Source organism: Coturnix japonica, chromosome 4, assembly GCF_001577835.2.
Source record: "Coturnix japonica isolate 7356 chromosome 4, Coturnix japonica 2.1, whole genome shotgun sequence".
Classification (NCBI taxonomy): Eukaryota; Metazoa; Chordata; class Aves; order Galliformes; family Phasianidae; genus Coturnix; species Coturnix japonica.
In genome coordinates, this window is record NC_029519.1 from 52165392 (window position 1) to 52185530 (window position 20139).

Sequence of the window (20139 nt, forward strand, 5' to 3'; positions counted from 1 at the left end):
TATTCACACAGAATTAAAACAACACTAAACTGAGAACTCCACATGCAAGGAAGCCTTATGATGGGCATAGTGCTATAATGTGATGGAAAGTACAGCAATAATAGCAGGGTGGAAAAGTTGTTAGCTACAGAAAATGAGAACAAGTCCAAATGCAGCAGCTGTGGACAAAGAAACTAAGGAAGAAAGCTACTTACCTTTGGAAGGCCTCAGGCAGGCATTCATCTCCAGCAAGATACCCACACCTCCCCTGCCAACCCTTAAATGAGGTCTGGGAAGGGGAGTATCCTGGCTCCATTCCTTCTGGTCACTCAGACACACTGCATGCACCTGAGCTCCACCGGGTTGGCCCTACCTTCCCACCAGGTGCTCAATCACTGGTTCAAGCTGTGACTTAGCATTTCTACTACAACGGGCTATTTCATTTTAGCCCTCCACAAGCTCAGAGCACATCAGAGGTGATGTGCCAGGACATCAAAACCTCAAGAGAAACTGGATAAGAGGAAAAGGAGAGCAGTTAAAAATTCTTAGCAATTTTATTATCAGTGAAATTAGATACAGTGAGGTGACCTAACAACAGAATTTACACTGTATTCCTTATCAGATAATATCTTCTAAGAATGTGTCTTAATGCCTTTGGCTTTCATTAAGATTCAGAGAGAAGAATCTACAAAATAATCTTTGCTATCTTCCTTCCCTCATATTTATTATTATGCATTAAGAAAAGTTCTAATGACAAAAAAAAATCTGAAGTTTAGTTTGTAAAAAATGGTCTGTAAAGGTTATTTAAACAGCATGTCCTTTTTAGGGTGACCCAAAAGATTCCATATAAAACAATGAGAACAAGGGATCTTACCCAAGTCACACATGGGTAGCAAGTTCATACCGACAAATGTGCATGCAGTGAACCCAGACTCCAACATGAAGTCAAGCACTGGCTAAGAAACAATTTATGAACAACACTGAACCTTGTCTTAGTTAAAAAAACTTCAAGCATGTCCTGAGCAGACTTCCATTCTTTGCCAAGAACTCTGTTCACGTGTTGACAAGCAGCCATTAGCTGTCATTTCGTAGCTTCCAGTTCTTTACAGACAACTTTTTCATGGTCTTTTATATCTTTTTCCTTGCTCTTCACTTCTGCAGATAATGTGGTAAGTCAGCAGGAAGATTCTCACTGATCCATTTTTAATGTCCCCTCCCTGTTTTAAGGGGGAAAAAAGACAATTCATTATCATAGATACTTAATTCAGATGATTTTACACGCTGTTAAAGTAAATAAATTAAACATATAAGACTGCATGAATTGATAAAATAATTTATCATTGTTATCTGTTCTTGTAGCCCCTTTTCACGTAGAAACTAGCACCACCTTTACAAAGCATAAAAAAACAGAGAGTAACTGACCTTTGGTTAAAACAAGTTACTGGGAAGCATGTCAGGTTTTACATAAAACTATGAACAGCCATACAAGAGGAAAAGAATATACAGCATTCTGTTTAATACTTAGAAGTTTAGAAACTGAGAGCCATTCTTATTATGGAAATATAACAACTGCACACTCACCTCTAAAACCTCCTCCACCGCCTCTTCCTCCTCTGAATCCTCCTCCTCCCCCACCTCTTCCTCCGCCTCCTCTAAATCCTCCTCCTCCTCTTCCACCACCTCTTCCTCCTCCGAATCCTCCTGAATGTAAGAAAGAAGTTACACTTTCTGGAGCATGTAAATTTTGTTATATATAACAACAACTTTCACTCACAGTTTCCAAAAGAAAAACCAAAGTAAATCAGAAATGGCCAACTGCTTCATCCTAGTATCTTCTCTCTTCTGGGGACCATCTGCAGCATTTTAGGTGTTGCTGAATATATACAGTATCCAATGTCTAAGACACTAATGCATTAATAAAGCTCCAAGATAATTTTTAGCTGTCATGAAAAAAGTTAACTACAATTATTATATATGAAATCTTCAAAATGTTAAAGCAAAAAACCTTGAAATACTTGTGCTTCCTTGCACACAAGGTGGCAGAGTGGAGAGAACTTGACTTTAACTGGGTACATCATAGACTGTGCTTAAAAAGTAAAGGATGAGATCTACCAGATCATTTACTTCTTCTCTCAAACATTGCATTTCAAGTATTTTGTGCAACCTACATTTTAGAACATAGCAAAAATACAGCTTTTGTTGTTTTGAATGGGTATTATCCATTACCTTTTACCACAAGTTGGTTAACAGTTATGCTTTCTGTCTTGGTTATAAATCAGTGTACTCCCTTTTCTGCCTTACAGAAACTAGTTCTTGGCTTGGAAAGAGGTCACTGTCTCTTCTACTGAGTTATCAAACTGTGAAGTGCCTGTCATTTTTCTTTGTAATAGAAGAGTTTATTCAAGTACATAACGGTAAGTTCACCAAACACACACAAATAAAATAACCTTTCTGCAGCTTTCATTCTTGGGATCTTACCTCTACCACCACCTCTTCCTCCACGTCCTCCACCACGTCCTCCTCTACCACCTCCTCGAGGGGCACCTTTTTCTCCAGGAGGCCTTGGCAAAAATCTCTGAAGGGGTAGCAGCTTTGCTGGATCAATGTAAAACTGCAGGAAGAGAGTTCCATTAGGCTTTGAGAAAACACAGGTTAAATCCTTCACAAAGAGTCACTATTTGGTCTTAACTCATTATGTCAAACTGCCTTTACAGAAAAAACAGGTAAACAAATAATATGCAAAACAAATCAGTGTTATAAAGTTATTAAATTACAGATGATATGCGGATTTATTAAGTTTTATTCATTACACCCGACTTCCTTTTTTTGTTCTTTAGGGGAGGGAAGAGCATGGCAGATGTAAAAGCAAAAAGGATGAGTAAGCAAACACATTTTCAAAGGACAGCTACCTTTTAAAGTCAATAAAATCTCTTACTAAAGCTTTTAGCTATTTGATGACGTATCTACCTGACATACAGCAGAATTCTGTTACTGAGATCAGTTTACCTTTTGCATTTTTTTGAATGAAGAGGCTCTCATGTTCTCAGACAGCTTCACTGAAAAATACTGTTGGCTTCTTTAAGGAACGCACCACGAATAAAAGGTTAGAAGTAGCACTTTTGATTATTGCATAGCAGAACTTAGATGCTTCAGACATTTTCTAAATTCAGGTTATTAATGAAGCTAAACATCATCGCTTCAACAAAATTACAACTTAATGATCAGGAATAACTGTTTCTAATCTTCCTCACAGTTACAAAGACAGCCTTTTGTAGAAGCATTACTTTCTCCTTCCCATGGATTAAGGCATGAGGAACATACCAGCAGAAAATACATAAAATATAAACATAAAGAAACAAACTTGTTTGACAAGTGACCGTCTCTCAGATTTATCCAGAACAATACGGATGCTGCAGTGACTTTGCTATGACTGTCCTGGCTTGTACAGCTGCCTGGATGAAGAAAGAGATGAGCCAGCAAGGGCTGCTCAGCCCAACCACATCATTTGTTTCATCCTACAGTGATATGGTGGATGTTCTCTGTAACTCCAAAGACAAACTACTATGGATCCCGTGGTTCTCAAGTGTGCAAGAATGGTTGTTTGTGAGCTGCTGGCTGACTTTTCAATAGCACTCAAGATTAAACGGGGAGCTAAGGAACAGCAAAGTACAGCTGAGCTCCCTTTACATTTCTTGGTATGTTATTATAAGAAAAAAAGTTTCTGAACTTCAAGTAATTCTGGTACAAAAAGTAAATCTACAAATTAATACATTCAGAGCAGAAGGATGTTCTGAACCTGTCCTAAGCAAATAAAGTAGGACAAAGAAATTGTTTTCTAATTTTGGAGCAAACCGACTAAAGAAACCAATTTGTGAAGGATACAAAGTCTCGTAGCTGCCCAAAAATTTCATCCACTTTGCCGATCTGTTCTTTATTATCCAAGTACACCGGTGCATTGAAATAAGGCACTTTGTTTTCTTCTGTTTTACATTTACAAACAAGATCATCTTCACAGGGATGCATGAACTCTCCCAGTACTGAAATAAAGAACAAACAAGCTGAAGATCTTCAACACTCACTGCAAGTTAAATAAAAGCAGCCTCCACATGTAACTTACAAACTACCCTCTCCGGAGGGCCCTGGTCATATCCGCCTCTGTTGAAGCCTCCCCGTCCACCTCCCCGTCCAAAGCCACCTCGTCCACCACGATTAAAGCCGCCTCTGTCACCGCCGCTTCCTCCACGATTAAAGCCGCCTCCACCTCTTCCGCCACCTCCTCGTCCTCCACCACCTCCTCCTCCTCTTCCACGGAAGGACATTCTCTACTGCCTCCTACAGCATAGACAAAAATAGGTTGTTTAATAAGTACATATTTGTTGTCTACCACGCTGTCCGAATCAACGTCTCCTGATGGTCCTGTTTAATCACAGAATCACAGAATTGTAAGGGTTGGAAGGGACCTCTAGAGATCATCGAGTCCAACCCCCCTGCCAAAGCAGGCTCCCTACACCACATCACACAGGTAGGCGTCCAGGCGGGTCTTGAATGTCTCCAGAGAAGGAGACTCCACCACCTCCCTGGGCAGCCTGTTCCAGTGCTCCGTCACCCTCACTGTAAAGAAGTTCTTCCATACATTCATGTGGAACTTCCTATGCTGTACTTTCATCCCATTACCCCTAGTCCTGTCCCCACACACTACTGAAAAGAGACGAGACTCACCACTATGGCCCCCACACCTCAGGTATTTATAAACCTGGATCAAGTCCTCTCTCAGCCTTCTTTTCTCAAGGGTCAACAGACCCAGTTCCCTAAGTCTCTCCTCATGGGGGAGATGCTCCAGGCCCTTCACCATCTTTGTGGCCCTCTGCTGGACTCTTTCCAAGAGATCCCTGTCTTTTTTGTACTGGGGAGCCCAGAACTGGACACAATATTCTAGATGAGGCCTCACCAGGGAAAGTAGAGGGAGAGGATCACCTCCTTCGACCTGCTGGACACGCTCTTTTTAACACACCCCAGTATGCCATTGGCTTTTTTGGCTACAAGGGCACACTGCTGGCTCATGGCCAACCTGTCGTCCACCAGGACGCCCAGGTCCCGGGTTAGTGGTTACGCACCTCGGCTGGGACCGAAAATGTGCAGGCGAGCCAGAATCAAGTTTCCCCATTAAACTAAATGACCTCAAAACGCTTTTCCAACCTTAGCGATTCTGCGGTAATGCCCATCCATCAAGAGGGACCGGCCATATCGGGGTTGAGCATCACGCTGCACAGTCCCAGCCCCACGGAGTGGCTCCGGGCGGCCAGCTTCCCACGGGGCGGCCTCCCTGGACGCGGCACCGAGCCCTGAAGGAGACCACCAGCTCTAATGGCCCTAACGACAGCTCACACACACCCCAACCCGCACCACGAGCCCCAACCCCTCACACGTGCATACCCAGCTTCCATGCGAGTGCTGTCGCCGCCTGATTATGTCATCATTACACGCCGGAAAGACGCCGGCATGCCGTAAAGGAGAAACGGGCTCGGCGGCACTGTCGCACCCTTAAGTCTGCCTGCCTGCACGGACACATATCGCACCTAAGAAAGCACCTCCCCTGACAGCACCCTGACAGCAGAGCTGGTTAATGGCTCCGCCACTCGGTCGGTCTGCTTTGGCAGCGGGCGGGGAGCGAGAGACCCCGCCGAGCACTCCCTTGTAATCGCTGACTTCAATGGCTTTCCTTTGGTTCTCTGTTTACAGTCAAACAGCTGAAATGGGGTGGGATCCGACTCATCCCTTAACATCTAAGGCTCCCGTAGTGGTTTCTGAGGCCAAACTGTTTTACCAATGGTTAAAAATTAAACACAAACCTAACAACTGGAGATTGGGACAAATCCCGGCCAGGGGGATTTCTCTACAAAGAGATAAAACTTCATCATGAGGGTGGTTGCGGTTTTCTTGGTTTCCTTCTCTCTCTTTTCTTTCTGTCGAGCACAGGTAAGAACTTCTTTTATTGTGGAACCCCCCTATTTTAAAAATAAACCAACAGAAAAACAGCAAACAGTTGATTATTATAAAAAGATATATCTATATTTCTATACATATATATCTATAATTTCCTGTTGTAGTATTTGCATTTCATCCATTTGTTTTAGTCCAGTTTGAAAATGTGAATCTCTTCCGTGTATTGGTTCTGTATGAGGTTTACATGAACAGGCTTCTGGAAGATCTTTTAATCAGGATCCTATGCTAAACCTGACTTGCAAGTGTGGCTCAGCTCAGAAAGCTTCTGTTGTGAACTCTCTTCTGGCAAAAGCCTCTCAGGATATCCTGATGGGCTCCATGTTCAGCATACCCTGAACCTTCCAGAAAAGCCCATAGACAAAGATCAGCACCTTCTGTTGCTATTCAGGCAGAACTAAGGAGAAGCATCTAGTGCTATACGGGAGTTATGCCAAGCCGGGCCTGGCTCAGAGTTTGGTATGTAAATTTAAAGATAATGCATAGGATTCTAGTGACCTGAGAAGAACAGGAAGAATTTATTAAGATTATACAGCCCTTAAAAGGGTGGGAGGGGCTCGGATTAAATTCTGCCTCGGCAACATTCCCACTGCCTTTACTTAGGCCAGGATTTCTTCATGAGAACTTTAAACTTTGGCTCTGTTGATTCAGTGGATGCACTCAAAGCCAATAAATCCCATCTGACAACTGACATTTCTTATTCATCTCTATGCAAAGTCTAGTTACATATTTTTCACATTTCAACATTCCCCCTACCCAGAGCTCTTAGTAAGCAAAAGGACTCGGCCAGTAGTGGCATAACCAGTGAGCTGCAGGGATAGTTGTTATTACTCATCTAGAGACAGATGCTCAGATGGAGAGATCAGGAACACTCCTTGCAGCCCATAACAACCAGAAACCACACTGCAAACCCACTGCCATTCAAGATATGAGAACAAAATGGACTGGGAGGGGCATTTAGTTTTCACATTTGTTGAAGATACTTGTTACTTGCAATTAAACAAATCGTTAATTTTAGATTTGTTCCTATGTAGTTACTGGCTATAGTTAACTAAGTTACAGTTATTAGCTAAGTCAACGGGGACAATAAAAAGGTCTTGAAAAAAATCAAGTTGCTACTCTTTTTTATTTTATTTTATTTTATTTTATTTTATTTTATTTTATTTTATTTTATTTTATTTTATTTTATTTTATTTTATTTTATTTTATTTTTCTGATGTTTAAGCCAACGTAGGGAAGTCAATTATTTGAAAGGGTAGATAATAGGACAAGGGGAAATGGTTTTAAGTTGAAGGATGGAAGATTTAGGTTGGATGTCAGGGCCAAGTTCTTTATTATGAGTGGTGAGGTGCTGGAACAGGCTGCCCAGAGAGGCTGTGGATGCCCCATCCCTGGAGGTGTTCAAGGCCAGGTTGGATGGGGCTCTGGTCTAGTATTAAATGTGGAGGTTGGTGGCCCTGCCAGTGGGAGGGGAAGGTGGTTGGAGATGCATGAGGTTCCTTCCAACCCAGGCCATTCTATATGATTCTATGAAGTCCCCTTATATTTAATTTGCTTACGGTTCCATTGTTGTGGTGTGCTCTAAACCACAAGCTTGAAATGGTTATCATCTTCTGTTGCACACTTCAGCTGATTTTTTTAAGAGTATAGTTTGTGGGTGATCAGTGACAGTGAAAATCAAACCAGGAGAATGATCTGAAAAAGAACAAAAATCCAGGAGAACAGAAAGGTGAGTATCTCAAAGACAAAGGGATATACATTATAGATGATATTTAGCACTTCCATTCTTACAAGATAGAAAAAGGCTCATAGTCACTTTGCTGAGGTATGCAAGGGATCTGCAGATCTGCTGGTGCAACCTCTAGTCCTGTTTGCTATTTGGTTTTGGTATATTTTTTAACTTGTGCCTTACAGAATGCAGCATCTAACAGTACAGAAGAAGCGTTTTCATACATTGAGCCTGCTCAGCCAGTTGAGCAGGACGGTCAGCCAGCTGAGCAAGACACTTACCTCATAGAAGAATGTTTAAGCAACAAATACACACACAAGTCCTGTAAGAAAGTTTTTTGTCACCCATGGGAACGATGCGTGGAGGGAAAATGCCACTGTAAGCTTCCCTACCAGTGTCCAAAGAACGGCACTTCAGTTTGTTCTACCACTGGAAAGCACTTCCATACTTACTGCCACCTGAAGAGCTATGAGTGTCAACGTCCTGAAACAAAGTTTCTGAACAAGGGGAAATGCGCGTCCACAGGTATTCATATCTCTTCTTTTTCTTTCAAAATGTATCAGTCATTTGTTTGATTACTGAAAGTCCTCTAACAGAAGTAGTACACTAAAACACATCCTTTCCTCAAAAGACCTCCAAGTATGCTTCCAGAGCAGGAACTGTTATCTTCATTTGTTCTGAAGCTGGTATATTTTGAAAAAGCAACAGGCTCAAAGCCATAACATCAGAAAAATCTGCAGTAATAACCTCAGGCTTCTGATTCCCAACCTACTGTTCATTCCATATAAGCTCTGGATACCAACAACATACTTTAGGGCTGGTTTCTTCCTGCGCTGTCTTTCCACTTGATACATCCATAGAATACAATTTTATAGTTGATTCTTTTTTATTTTAGAAAAATTTAAAATCTCCTTGGTCTACAAGGATTCACATTTGCTTCAAGTAAAACCTGTGAACAACGAGGACCTTTTTGTATGTGACAGCATGTGGACTATGAATGAAGCAAACGTGGCCTGCAGACACCTTGGCTTCGAATTGTAAGTTTGGGGAATTTCTCTCTCTGTGATTGCAATGGATGTGAATGAATAGTGATGCTTATATAAGGCTCAGTCAGCCAGTCAACTATTAAGGGAAAATTTTCACGAACTATATATCGGCTGCAATAAAGCTTCTTGAAAGCAAATGCCAAAACAGATTTCTTCATTTTCTTACAAATAACAACTGTTCAAAGGATTAGTATTTTACTTTTAAAATAAAGTTTAAGTCTGATAGATGAGTTTTCTCTCAGGTCTGTGTAGGGGAAAGTGCATAGATGGACGATCCCCAGATGGCTCTGATCAATGAACAAAGCATGTACAAAGCATGTAGAGAAAAGTTTCTTAAACTAGCTGGCCAAATGGTACAGCTGTGTTTTGCTACTTGCAGCAGCCAGATTAACAAGAACCAGAACACAAGGTTTTTTCTTCATCCTTTAACCAGCCACCATTGCTTGCTTTGCCCACCAGAAATGGCTGAGGCCACAGTCTGTTCTTCCTGAGACCACACCAATGATCTGAGTTACATGCTAAGGTCATCATAAAGAATCAATATATCCTGTACATAATCTTTTAAAACAATAGCATAACTGGGCCACATAGGACTGCCTCTCCAACCCTAGAGACAACGAATGCTATCACGGTGCCTGAATTTGTCCCCTGTAGATAAGAATTAAATATTTCCCAGTCCTGATTCATACCTCTTCAGATAGCATAGAGAGAGGTTCTGAACAGAGCATTCAGCCCTTGACTCCCACGGCAAGTCACTCCAGTTATTTGTTTACTCATTCCTTATTTTCTTAAGAGAAAAAGAGATACACTCTTAGAGGATCACATTCAGGTGATTAATGAATGCCAATCTTGCAATGCCCTGAGCTTTCTCAATATGCATTGGTTTTGATGACACCCCTGGTACTCAGCCTCATGCAAGATGATTTATATCTATCACCATACACAATAACTGAGATAAATGTGTCACAGATTCAGTGCCAGTTCTATGATGCAATTGGCAAAAACTGGCACTTTGTTTTATGTTTTCTTCCAAAGTAAATATCTCCTACTTTCCTCCTTACCTTTATACCACTCCATGGGAAATCTGTTTTTGTTTATTTCCTTAGCCATGACCAAAGTTCTTTAACACTGGGGAAAATCATAGAAATTCTAAACAATAAAAGCAGAGGACAATCTGTTTTGAAAAAACTGAATTTGTTATTATCACTTTTATCTTTACAGAGGTGCTGAATATTACCACACCGACTACAGCATCACAGAACCATCACACTGCTTCCAAATAACTTGCAGAGGCCTAGAGACAAGTCTTGCTGAATGTTACATAGAGAAGAAATTAAGAGCTAGTAATGAGGGATTTGTTGGCCTCCAGTGCCAGAAAGCTCTCCGAGGTTAGCAAGGTTTTATTTTGCTTTAAATCTACTTAAAGCTTTTCACGTTAAGTTCATCTGAAATATATGTATTGAGGATCTATTCTGCTGATATCTCAGCCATCACAAAGCTGTAATAAAATCTTTTATTTTTTATCTTTTTTTAAGAATCCTTTTGCAAACATTCAAGACAACTGAAGCAATCTTAATTTTATGACTTTGGAAAATAATGCACTGTTGCTCCTAGAAGATCCTGACAGATACTACCCAAAAGTGGACAAATTTCACCTGTGATTCTGGCTGTTCCCCCATCCCTTCCAAGGCATATTATATCCCACAACTCTTGTCTCTCCTAGGTTAGCTGATGAGGAGACAGGTGACAACCTCATCCTTCTTCCTTTGTTCTTGCTTTGCAAGATCAACTGAAGCTAATGCTTCTGCTTTATTCCATGTCTGGAAGAAACAAAGTTCCCTTTTGCCAGGCTACTGAAAGTTGGAGGAAGAAAATACATATTCACATTGAAAGTTTGAAGAGGAGGCAATAAAATCAATTAAAAAAAAAATCCTATTTACTTAACTAGGTCTTTGAGACACCTACTTTTGACAGGCCAAACTGTTGAATGAATAAAACATGTATGCTGAGTATTACCTCGGGCAGTTGTGAACCAATAGTCATTTCTATACTAACTTCATTTTCATCTCTGCACAGAATGCTCAGCTGGTGAGTTCCAATGTGCAAATGACAAGTGCATTTCTGTGACTAAAACCTGTGACGGTATAAATGACTGTGGAGACTTAAGTGATGAACTGTGCTGTAAAGGTAATTTACTTTCTTAGCTGTTTAACAAACATTTCAGCAAAAAAAAAAAACAACATCCCCAAAGAATTAATTCTTACAGCGATGTAACAACAAAGTCTCTATTGCAAAATCACTATGTCAAGGTAAGCAAACCATAGTTTCTGTATGGGAAAGTACAAGAAAGTTCAATGACTCTATAGTTAGAGAATTATAATAACATAAATAATACAATTTTCCAAAGCAAGCAACTGATCTCTGAGGATCTGGATTCTTTCTGATAATAATAATAAAAAAATAATAATGAGATTTAGGAGGCTGTTGATACAAACAAAAACAAAGAAACAAAACCCAACTGTATGAGACAGAATTAAATACATTTTCAATAGGGCAAAACTGACAGTAATCAAACAAAACTATGTTGTTGGTTGTGCTTGGTTTTTTTTTTCCCCCAATGAACTATCTTAAACTAAAATAAGATCTTTCTTAAACTCACACATTTCAGAACATCAAGGCAGTAGAATGAGCAGAGTCAAGTATTCACTTCATTTTACACTTACAGACCCTACTTTCAGGATCTATTTATAAATAGCAAAGTCCCCCATAACATGGATATTTGATTGGGTTTGTATTTTAAGAAGCCCTCTAAGTATGTGACGTCACTGAATCACTGAATCAGTCCTGTGCTTTACCATTTTACTTCTTTTATTTTACAGAATGCAGAAACAACAGTTTCCACTGTCGATCAAATATCTGTATTCCAAATAAGAATGTGTGTAACAAAGAAGTTGACTGCCTAACAGGAGAGGATGAAGCTCAAGCTCTCTGTTCAGGTTTCCTTTTAAGATGTGTTTTTCTTTCTTTTCCTTTTGTTATGCTGATTTAAACCTACATACTACAGAATGTGTGTTATAAAGTCATTTATCAGATTAGCAAAACCAAAATGCACACAAGTATTAGTCTTTCTGATGTTATGTTACACATACTAGGAAACTAAGAAAAGGTTACATACTTTTCCTTCCCCTCCTACTAGAAATAAATGGCAAGAAAACTAAGGGACAGAAGAAACAGATTATGTTTTAGGAGGCTGAAAACAGATTATGACTTTTGCATACATGGACATCTATCAAACTGGTATCCTGTTTTTGGGAAGAAAATGTAGATGGAGCAAGCAAGAATATCTCCTTTGTGTATAAGGAATTAATTTAACTAGTTTGTTAATATAATAGTTCATCTGTACTGTTCTCCTTACCATTGATAATACCTTGTTTTGTTTTGAACTTAGAATATTTTAGATAAGAGACAAAGTCTAAAGCCAAAAAGTAAACATTTTCGGTACATGGTAATTGGTAAAAGTAAACTGAACCCTAAAAGTAAACATTACTGTCAGTAATATGAGAACAGAGCCAATCCCCAGCCTCCATTTAGGAAGTGAATTCAATGGGTATTTTGTTTGAATAAAAGCTGACAAACCAGATTCAGGAGGAATTTAGTTTACCTCTTGTGTTGAATACCATCCCTTACTCTGATAAAGGAGGCACAGAGTACAGAGCAGCAGCATCTAAATTGGAAATTTAAAAATATATATCCTTTTACCTTTTTACCTAATGCTCCTCTGGGCTTTAGAAAGCTCCAAAAGACTGATGGAGCAGGAAGAGAAATTTCTGGTGTTTCCCAGTAGAGGAGAGCAATCTATTGCTTTAGAAATTAAAATAAAACAAAACAAAACAAAACAAAATAAAATAAAATAATAAAATAAAATAAAATAAAATAAAATAAAATAAAATAAAATAAAATAAAATAAAATAAGGCCATTTCACAGGGTTTCTTTGCAGAATGGTCCTCTGGACAAGAAAATAAGATTAGATATCATGTAGTGATAAATGAGTGTCTGCTGGATGCAGGTCATTTGTAAGATGTGGCAGCTGAGTAGAAAAGTAGAGAAGAAAAGAAACAGCAGGCACCGTGCTTACAGAGTATTTCTGTCCATGTGAAATGCTATGTATCTATCCAGCTAAAAACTTACCATGATTCTGGTACACAACCAAACATTCAAGTTACAGAACAATATAAATATTAGTAACTGTTCTTAGTATTCTATTATTTCTCTACAGGCAAAGTGAAACATGATGAGAATCACAGTATGGATGCAGGTAAGTAACCTCCCCACAAACCACTGCATACCCTCTTTTTAGTGGCTTCTAGCTACCAGCCAGTTGGACAGACATGCAACACTCAGATACATGGACTTTGTGGCTTAGTAGTACACAGCCTGGGGCTTAACTATTTAACTAGCTTTCCACTAATCTCAACCACAACAATAATAATTCATCCTGCCTCAGGATCCGCATCTGTACGTATCAGCAATGGATAAACTCTAAGCAAGTCTATGGCAACTGCTTTGAGATTTACCTGAATGCTGTCAGCAATGGAAAATAAAGAAAAATAACGTGATACTAAGGCAGAAGTAACTGTCAAAGCAAAAACAGATGTAACATTCTGGGTCTTCTGCCTTCCTGCAACTTCAGCTACTTGCATACTCACAGCACTCATGATTTCAAGGTAAAGATAAGACTGTCTCCAAATAGAGTGAATGAATGCTTGAATTCTGAGACACCTTCTTTTTTGTTAAAGAAAGAAAACTGGCAAAGACGTTCCTTCCCCAAATAAACTGCGGAGTTGTAAATCACACATTAACCCGACGGAAAAGAATCATAGGTGGACAAACTGCAAGAAAGGTAAAAAATAACAACAGCCTTCCCTCCCCCCCCCCCACCTCCCCACACAACCAAACCTTACAAATATAGGCTCATGTGTTCATTCAATAACAATTTAAATGGTCGTTATTGTCCTTCTGTTAAAATGTACAGAAATAACAAAATCTGTTGCATCATAAATTTCATGTTTTACATTAGTAGCAGCAACACACTGGAAGAATATAAATAGAAGCACAGTTCATAAGATAAAACACCAAGCTACAAAATACAGCATTACCGTGCAAGTACGCATTGAAAATGATTCAGCAAAATACTTAATACTACAGCTACATATGATAATTATAATAATAAATGTAATGCTTGATCATACCAGGTCAGATCCTCCTTCTGTGTTTTTTTTCAGGAGCTTCTTGACAGAAAGTTGGGGGGGGGAGAGGAGACACTGCATAATGTCATAATGTCAGGAGACAACAAAGTTACTGTAGTTTAGAATACAGAGGCTTTATATGAGAGCCCAAATTACAGACAATTTCTTAATAGCAGATTTAGTCAAGAAGATGAAGTGATATGGTGTTTCCCTTTATGCACGAAAAATAGCACAATGATTTCATATTATTTGGGTTTCTGTCATTTTAATAGGGTGAATTCCCTTGGCAAGTGGCAATTAAAGACAGTGGCAATGAAGGTACAACAGTGTACTGTGGAGGGGTTTATATTGGTGGCTGCTGGGTTCTGACTGCTGCACACTGTGTCAGGTAAAAGCAACAACCCGAGAGAAATTATTTCTTTGCAAAGCAGAAAAGATGAATCTGTGTATTATTGCTCTTCACAGCTACTTGATTGCTAATTCTTACTTGCCCATTCAATAAAACAACTAAAATTGCTGATTTGCTCACATTAACAATGGGAGGGATTCAAAGACAAAGTATTTTGTCAGTGAGCAAAAGAGTAATTCTGAGTTACCTCCTCTCAGCACTGGGGAGGCCCAGCACCTGCCCCCCAAGAATATCCCTCGTGCCACTTATTCCCCAGAGTCAGCAGGAGTGGGCAGGAAAGACCTGCTGAGCCCGGCGTTCCATGTGTATTTGTTCACTCTTCTTTCACCTCCTATCAGAGGCATAAGCCTTGCTTTCTCTTTGTGAGGGCACTAAACACACTGGTCTTTGCTACTGTCTTTCTCTATTAACTTCAGGACTCAGCACTAAGTGTCACCAGCCTTCTACTTGCTTCAGAACAACCTGGACATACAAGTCCAGGAAGAAACTATATGTATGTAATATGAATTTTTATTCTACAAAAACTTTGATAAAAGGAAAAAATAATATGACTAATTGAAACACACAGCGCTTGCGTGAGGTACCAAAACATATTTTATTCCATTGGTTTTTTTTCCAGTGCAACTCGAGTTCATCTATACCGTGTCTGGATTGGGCTGTTGGATACAATACGGTATGACACAGAGACAGACACTTACAGACTAAAGCAACTGATAATCCACGAGAAATACAATGCTGCAACGTATGAAAATGACATCGCTCTGCTGGAGCTGAAAGGTCATGGAAAAGGAGAGTGCTCCCTGAAATACAGCATACCTGCCTGCATCCCCTGGTCAGAGCATATGTTCAAGGCTGGAGATAAATGCAAGGTTTCTGGATGGGGACTAGAGAAAGGTATTTGATTCAGTGCTTACTACCAGAATGTATAACTTTTTATCTGTGTGTTTCAAACAGTGATCAGCTCTCATACTGAAAATGCTGAAGAGTGGTGCACGCAAAGCACTTGCAAGAGGCTGAGCACAGCAAACACAGGCTGTTGGCATTTGGCTGTCAGTTCTCTTTTTTGTACTGCTTCCTCTCTTGTTCCAGTGAGTTGGTTTGGAGGACACCTCTGTTTTGAGAACTAACCTGATAAAAGGCAATGCTGGTTTGCAGCTTTATCTGCAGCCTGACTCCACTGCAGCACACTTGTGTCAGCACAGTGCAGCAAGGGAGCAGGAAGGAGATGACAAGAGTAAGACAGCAGCATTCAAACAACACATGCATAAGCAAGAACATTATTTGTTGTGCTGCTCCTGTACACGCTTCTCAAAGGAGACCAGAGCCGTTTAATACCTCTGAGACATCCAGAAGAAGTGGCTGTAATTACCAGTCTCATATTTATCTTAGCTGTGCAAACCTGGTACCAGTATTTAACACATGGCTCATGGTCACAGCCAGACATCTGTGCTCTGCCCAAATGGATCTGAGTTGCAACCAGAAGTTACAAAGCTCAGCACATCTCATCTCAGCCACGTATGGGTTCAACCTAGAGAAGGACAGGCCCAATGCAGTCACGCTTTCAGAGCCTTGGGAAGCACTTGTTTTGTATTACAAAATGACTGCAGCCTGGCATAAAAGCCAGTCCATAAACCAAATACAAAGTTAAGAATTACCAGCAAACAGAGAACAAAACAGGGCCTCTCCTTAACCCTGTACTACATAGCTCACCTGTATCCGCAAGTCCCAGTCCTCACATCTTTCTGAGAAAGAGAGGTAGCAGTGATGATCAAAGGCATTTCTCCATTTCACAGAAAACAATAGACTGATCTCCCAGCGTTTGGAAACCCTGGTATGGAAAACATGGGGAAAAAATTAGAAAATAACAAAGGGAAGGAGTAAAAATCACCAAAAAAAAAGAAGCTACTGCATTTAATACTGCAATTTAACCATTTTGCTTTTATTTTGAAATATATGGGCAATAGGTGGCAATGGATGTAGGGTGAATGTTAGCAGCAGTTGAAGGAACCTGGTTTATAATATTTAAGATTACATTCAATAGATAAGCAAATCTCTAACTTTCAATTTATGATATTAAAAGTGTTTCATACACATTTATCAGCTTTATAAATTTAAAGCGTATTATTTTCTTTTCCAGGTTATACCAAACAATATGTGCTCAAATGGGGAAATGTCAATTTATTTCAGAATTGTTCTGAAATGTATCCAGGACGATTTTTACCAAAAATGGCGTGTGCAGGCAAGTATGAATTTTCTTACTATAATTTCTTTACCATCGTGCACACAGCTTTTAAGGTCTGACATATTGGCCGAGAATCTTTTAGACTTGGAAAATGCAATAAACCAAATGCAAGGACACCGTCATTAGCAAAGCATTAGCCACTGGAGCCTACAGTAACCTGTTGTTATCTATCTAATTATAAACAGTTATGGTGATAGTCAGCCAAGTTTCAGCGATTATGGGCAAATTTCAGCACACAGTTGGAGTCATGTTTTCTAAACACACAAGCACTTTACAGCCCACTGAACTTCCTCCCACCTCTATTTTATTCTGGTTCAGGAACATATTAAAGCAAATGCCTTTTTTGGAGCACATTCACAGTGCTATTGACTAGCGTGTGACTATTCATCTGCTGAGATATTCTCTACCACTAAACCACACCCCAGGAAAAATACTATAAACTTTTCAAACAAAGATTAGTCTGGCCAGGAAACTGGTTGTCATTCCTAATGCTAAAATAAGCATTTTGAGTACACATTTTTGCTTTTCAAGTAACAAAAGGCATTGCCAAACACACGTCTTAAAGAGCAATGAGTTTTCAACTTACAGGACAGATCGTTTCAACCATTCTTTAACTCTGAAGGCAGTATTTAAACAAACTACATAAATAACAAAGCAAATCAAAACTGGATATAAAAGCTTAACCATTTGTGAATAAATTCAGTACAATGAGAATGCAGACACAAATTTTGGAATTAAGGACTGGTATCTGCTGGAGTTGCTGATACAAGGTAACAAGGCAACTAAGTCTACCTATATGGGATTAGTCTTTCCAATCCTGAAACATTCACAAAACTCTTTCTCAGTGATGTAGAGACTCAAAAACGAGGTTACATGTTTAAAAACACAGGGAGTCTTGCTTAGTATGGGTTCCTTCATACTAGGTCAATCAACCAAGTAGAAATAAAGGAGTTAAAGACGTCTTTACACACTTCTACTGAATCTACGGGACAAAGCATAAATTGTATTCCAACTCTCTAGCAAGTTTGGGCCAATATCATATTCTTTCCTCTTTATTTATTTTTAATTATTTATTTTTACAACCACTACATTTGCTAAATTGGAAACAAGTAGCTTCAAAACCCCAGGAACTTGTAGAGAGCACCATGGTCTGTATGTTGTGTCTCAGAGCTGTCACCTGGTACTCCAGAGGGTCCACACTTCAAGTGCTGTATCTGCAAGGGCTCAGTTAAAGACAATTGCACTCTCTTGTATCCCATCATTCACATACTATCCTTGCACCTGCCCACCTTTTGCCATAGAGCTTGTAGAGCAATTAATTTTGAGGTTTCAGCTTCTGCATAGCTCAGATGAAATTGGCCAATGTATTACTGGGTAGAGAGGACATCAATAGCAGACGTAGAGGAACGTGCATATTATGATAGCTTAATTTCCAGAGGGATCAGTCTAATAATCTTCTTACCCTTTTCTTCTACCTTCTGTCCTCTATTTATAACCTACTTTTGATAGTTTAATATACAATACGTCTGAATTCTTCTCTGCTAAACAGGGTACAAGAAGCACATTCCTCACATGAAAGATTTGGGGCCAGCCAAAATTATAAAGAGGGGGTCCACACTTCAAAATAATTAAAAAGTAGCAGACCAAAGAGGTTTGGAACTTCCAGTAGTAGTGACTGTTAGGCATATGTGTCAGGAAGTGACATGGATCTAAAAAGCCTCCTGAGCTCTACTTTGTGTGCTAGTTAGCACATAAACTTACTTTTGTGTTGCTGATGTTTCCCCCTTCCTCCCCCTCCCCTTTTGCTGCAGGTACTTATGATGGCTCCATTGACAGCTGCAAAGGTGATTCAGGAGGTCCCTTGGTCTGTTTTGATGCAGAAAACGTGGCGTATGTCTGGGGTGTTGTGAGTTGGGGTGAAAACTGTGGGGAGGCCGGTCACCCTGGTGTCTACACACAAGTTGCCAGCTATTACGACTGGATTAGCCACCATGTGACGAGGAGTCTCATTTCACGGTATAATATCTGAAGCTCAGGCAACTAAAAACTTGTTATTATCCACGCAGAAATGAACACTAGTCCATTTTAACAATAGCAGCCATGTACCTAAGCAACTATTTGTATGAATCTTGAAATAACAGAGCTTGAAAACGTTCAGCTCTCTACAAATACAGTTTTACAGAAGTCTGTACAAAAGACTTTTACATTCATATAAGTAAAAAATTATCTAATAAAAACACGTTTACTGCAGGGAAATTCAAGTATCTGTCTTTTTGTTGTTATTTCTTTCTCTCTCCCCACATTTCACAACACATTTCAGTAGTAATTTATTTTAAATGGACAACAATACTGAAAGCAGTGGTCAGAAAACAACCGCACTGGCAATACGTGAATGTGACAGAAAGGACAGCAACCACAGAATGTAAAAGCAATTCCATCATATCAGGGTATGGGTCATTAGAAACTCTCAGGATGCTGCTTTGCTGGGCAGTTGATTCTTTAGGCCTACTAAGGAATTTAACTTCAGACCATCTGTTGACTGATGGATTGAACATGACTGTGAGATGTGTTATAAGTTACTCAAGCAGAAGCTTCCTGCACCAACAGACACAAGCACAAAACAGTAACACAGAAAAACCACATCCTTACAGGGGCCTGATCCTGCACTATGCAGACATGGGAAGTTTGGCCGTGCAGCTATTCAAAACGTTACCCACGAACAGAATGATGTGGAAGGTCCGCTAGGCCCTGAGTTCATGTGGAAAGTTCTGACTCTTTTAAAAGCCTTGTCGTTGGCCTTTTGATCGGTACAAATGACATCGGGACCATTTCAGTGCTGTCCAACTGTGCAAAAGGGACGGGCACTTTCCAGGATAGGTGCGGCAAGAGCTCCCTCTTCTGTCTGTCTGACAACATCTGCTAACAGCTTTTCCTATTTCTCCAGTTAACAATAACGAACGGAAAAGACTGAAGAGGAAAAACAAACAAACAGAAGCCCAGACACGCAGCAGCATTTACCAGCTACTTTTGCTCCCGCCTGTAGATCCAGAAGCCTTTCGGTGCTCTTTTGTATTTCCCGTCTTCTGCAGTTACCTGTGCCCTAAAGTCCCACCATGGCTAGATTTTGAGCATTTCCACACCAAACCATGACAGCACGTCACAAAACAAGGCGTTCGTAACAGAAATCGAAACGATTCCCGTGTGGTTCCACCCCGCCTCACCTAAGAAGCGCAGAACGCGGTGTTAGAGCAAAGGGCTCACGGGGTGCCACTCTCAGCACCCCCCAACGTTGGGCTTTCGGTGCCGTTACCTGAAAGCGAATCGCTCCGCTCCCAGCACCTCACACAGCAACTCGGGGCCACTATCAGACGCCAGCTGAGCTCCCCGGTAGGCCGCGCCCTGCCCGCAGTCCCGCCCAGCCGTGGGGGCGGTGTCGGCGGGGCCGATGGCGGCGGGCCGGGCGGTGCGTGCGGAGCGCTGCGGCCGC

General features: G+C 40.3%; 2 protein-coding genes and 1 long non-coding RNA gene across 5 annotated transcripts; 1 reads left to right on the forward strand and 2 right to left on the reverse strand.

Annotated features, from left to right (window-relative positions):
• Positions 1-514: 514 nt before the first annotated feature.
• On the reverse strand, positions 515-5529 carry GAR1 (GAR1 ribonucleoprotein). Of its 2 annotated transcripts, none has more exons than XM_015861978.2 (7): positions 5413-5529; positions 4097-4311; positions 3862-4016; positions 2986-3045; positions 2458-2590; positions 1561-1680; positions 515-1196 (listed from the first exon to the last, which is right to left on the reverse strand). In XM_015861978.2, exons 2-7 carry the CDS (start codon positions 4296-4298, stop codon positions 1183-1185), a joined length of 684 nt encoding a protein of 227 aa, XP_015717464.1. In that variant the 5' UTR covers positions 4299-4311; positions 5413-5529; the 3' UTR covers positions 515-1182. The 2 variants fall into 2 exon arrangements, with proteins under 2 accessions (XP_015717464.1, XP_015717465.1); XM_015861979.2 differs by lacking the exon at positions 5413-5529 and adding an exon at positions 5176-5376.
• A 290-nt stretch (positions 5530-5819) lies between these two features.
• On the forward strand, positions 5820-18913 carry CFI (complement factor I). Its single transcript, XM_015861977.2, has 12 exons — positions 5820-5955; positions 7894-8233; positions 8604-8745; positions 9976-10142; positions 10831-10941; positions 11634-11750; positions 13032-13070; positions 13552-13655; positions 14274-14389; positions 15030-15304; positions 16548-16649; positions 18464-18913. The coding sequence occupies exons 1-12, from the start codon at positions 5896-5898 to the stop codon at positions 18679-18681; spliced, it is 1791 nt and encodes a 596-aa protein (XP_015717463.1). The 5' UTR covers positions 5820-5895; the 3' UTR covers positions 18682-18913.
• Positions 6007-20129, reverse strand: LOC116653332. 2 transcript variants are annotated; one of them, XR_004306922.1, is made up of 4 exons: positions 19963-20129; positions 19671-19873; positions 16121-16238; positions 6007-7674 (listed from the first exon to the last, which is right to left on the reverse strand). It is a non-coding gene; the product is annotated as an uncharacterized LOC116653332 (long non-coding RNA). The 2 variants fall into 2 exon arrangements; XR_004306921.1 differs by lacking the exon at positions 19671-19873 and having other exon boundaries at positions 6010-7674.
• Between the last annotated feature and the right edge of the window lie 10 nt (positions 20130-20139).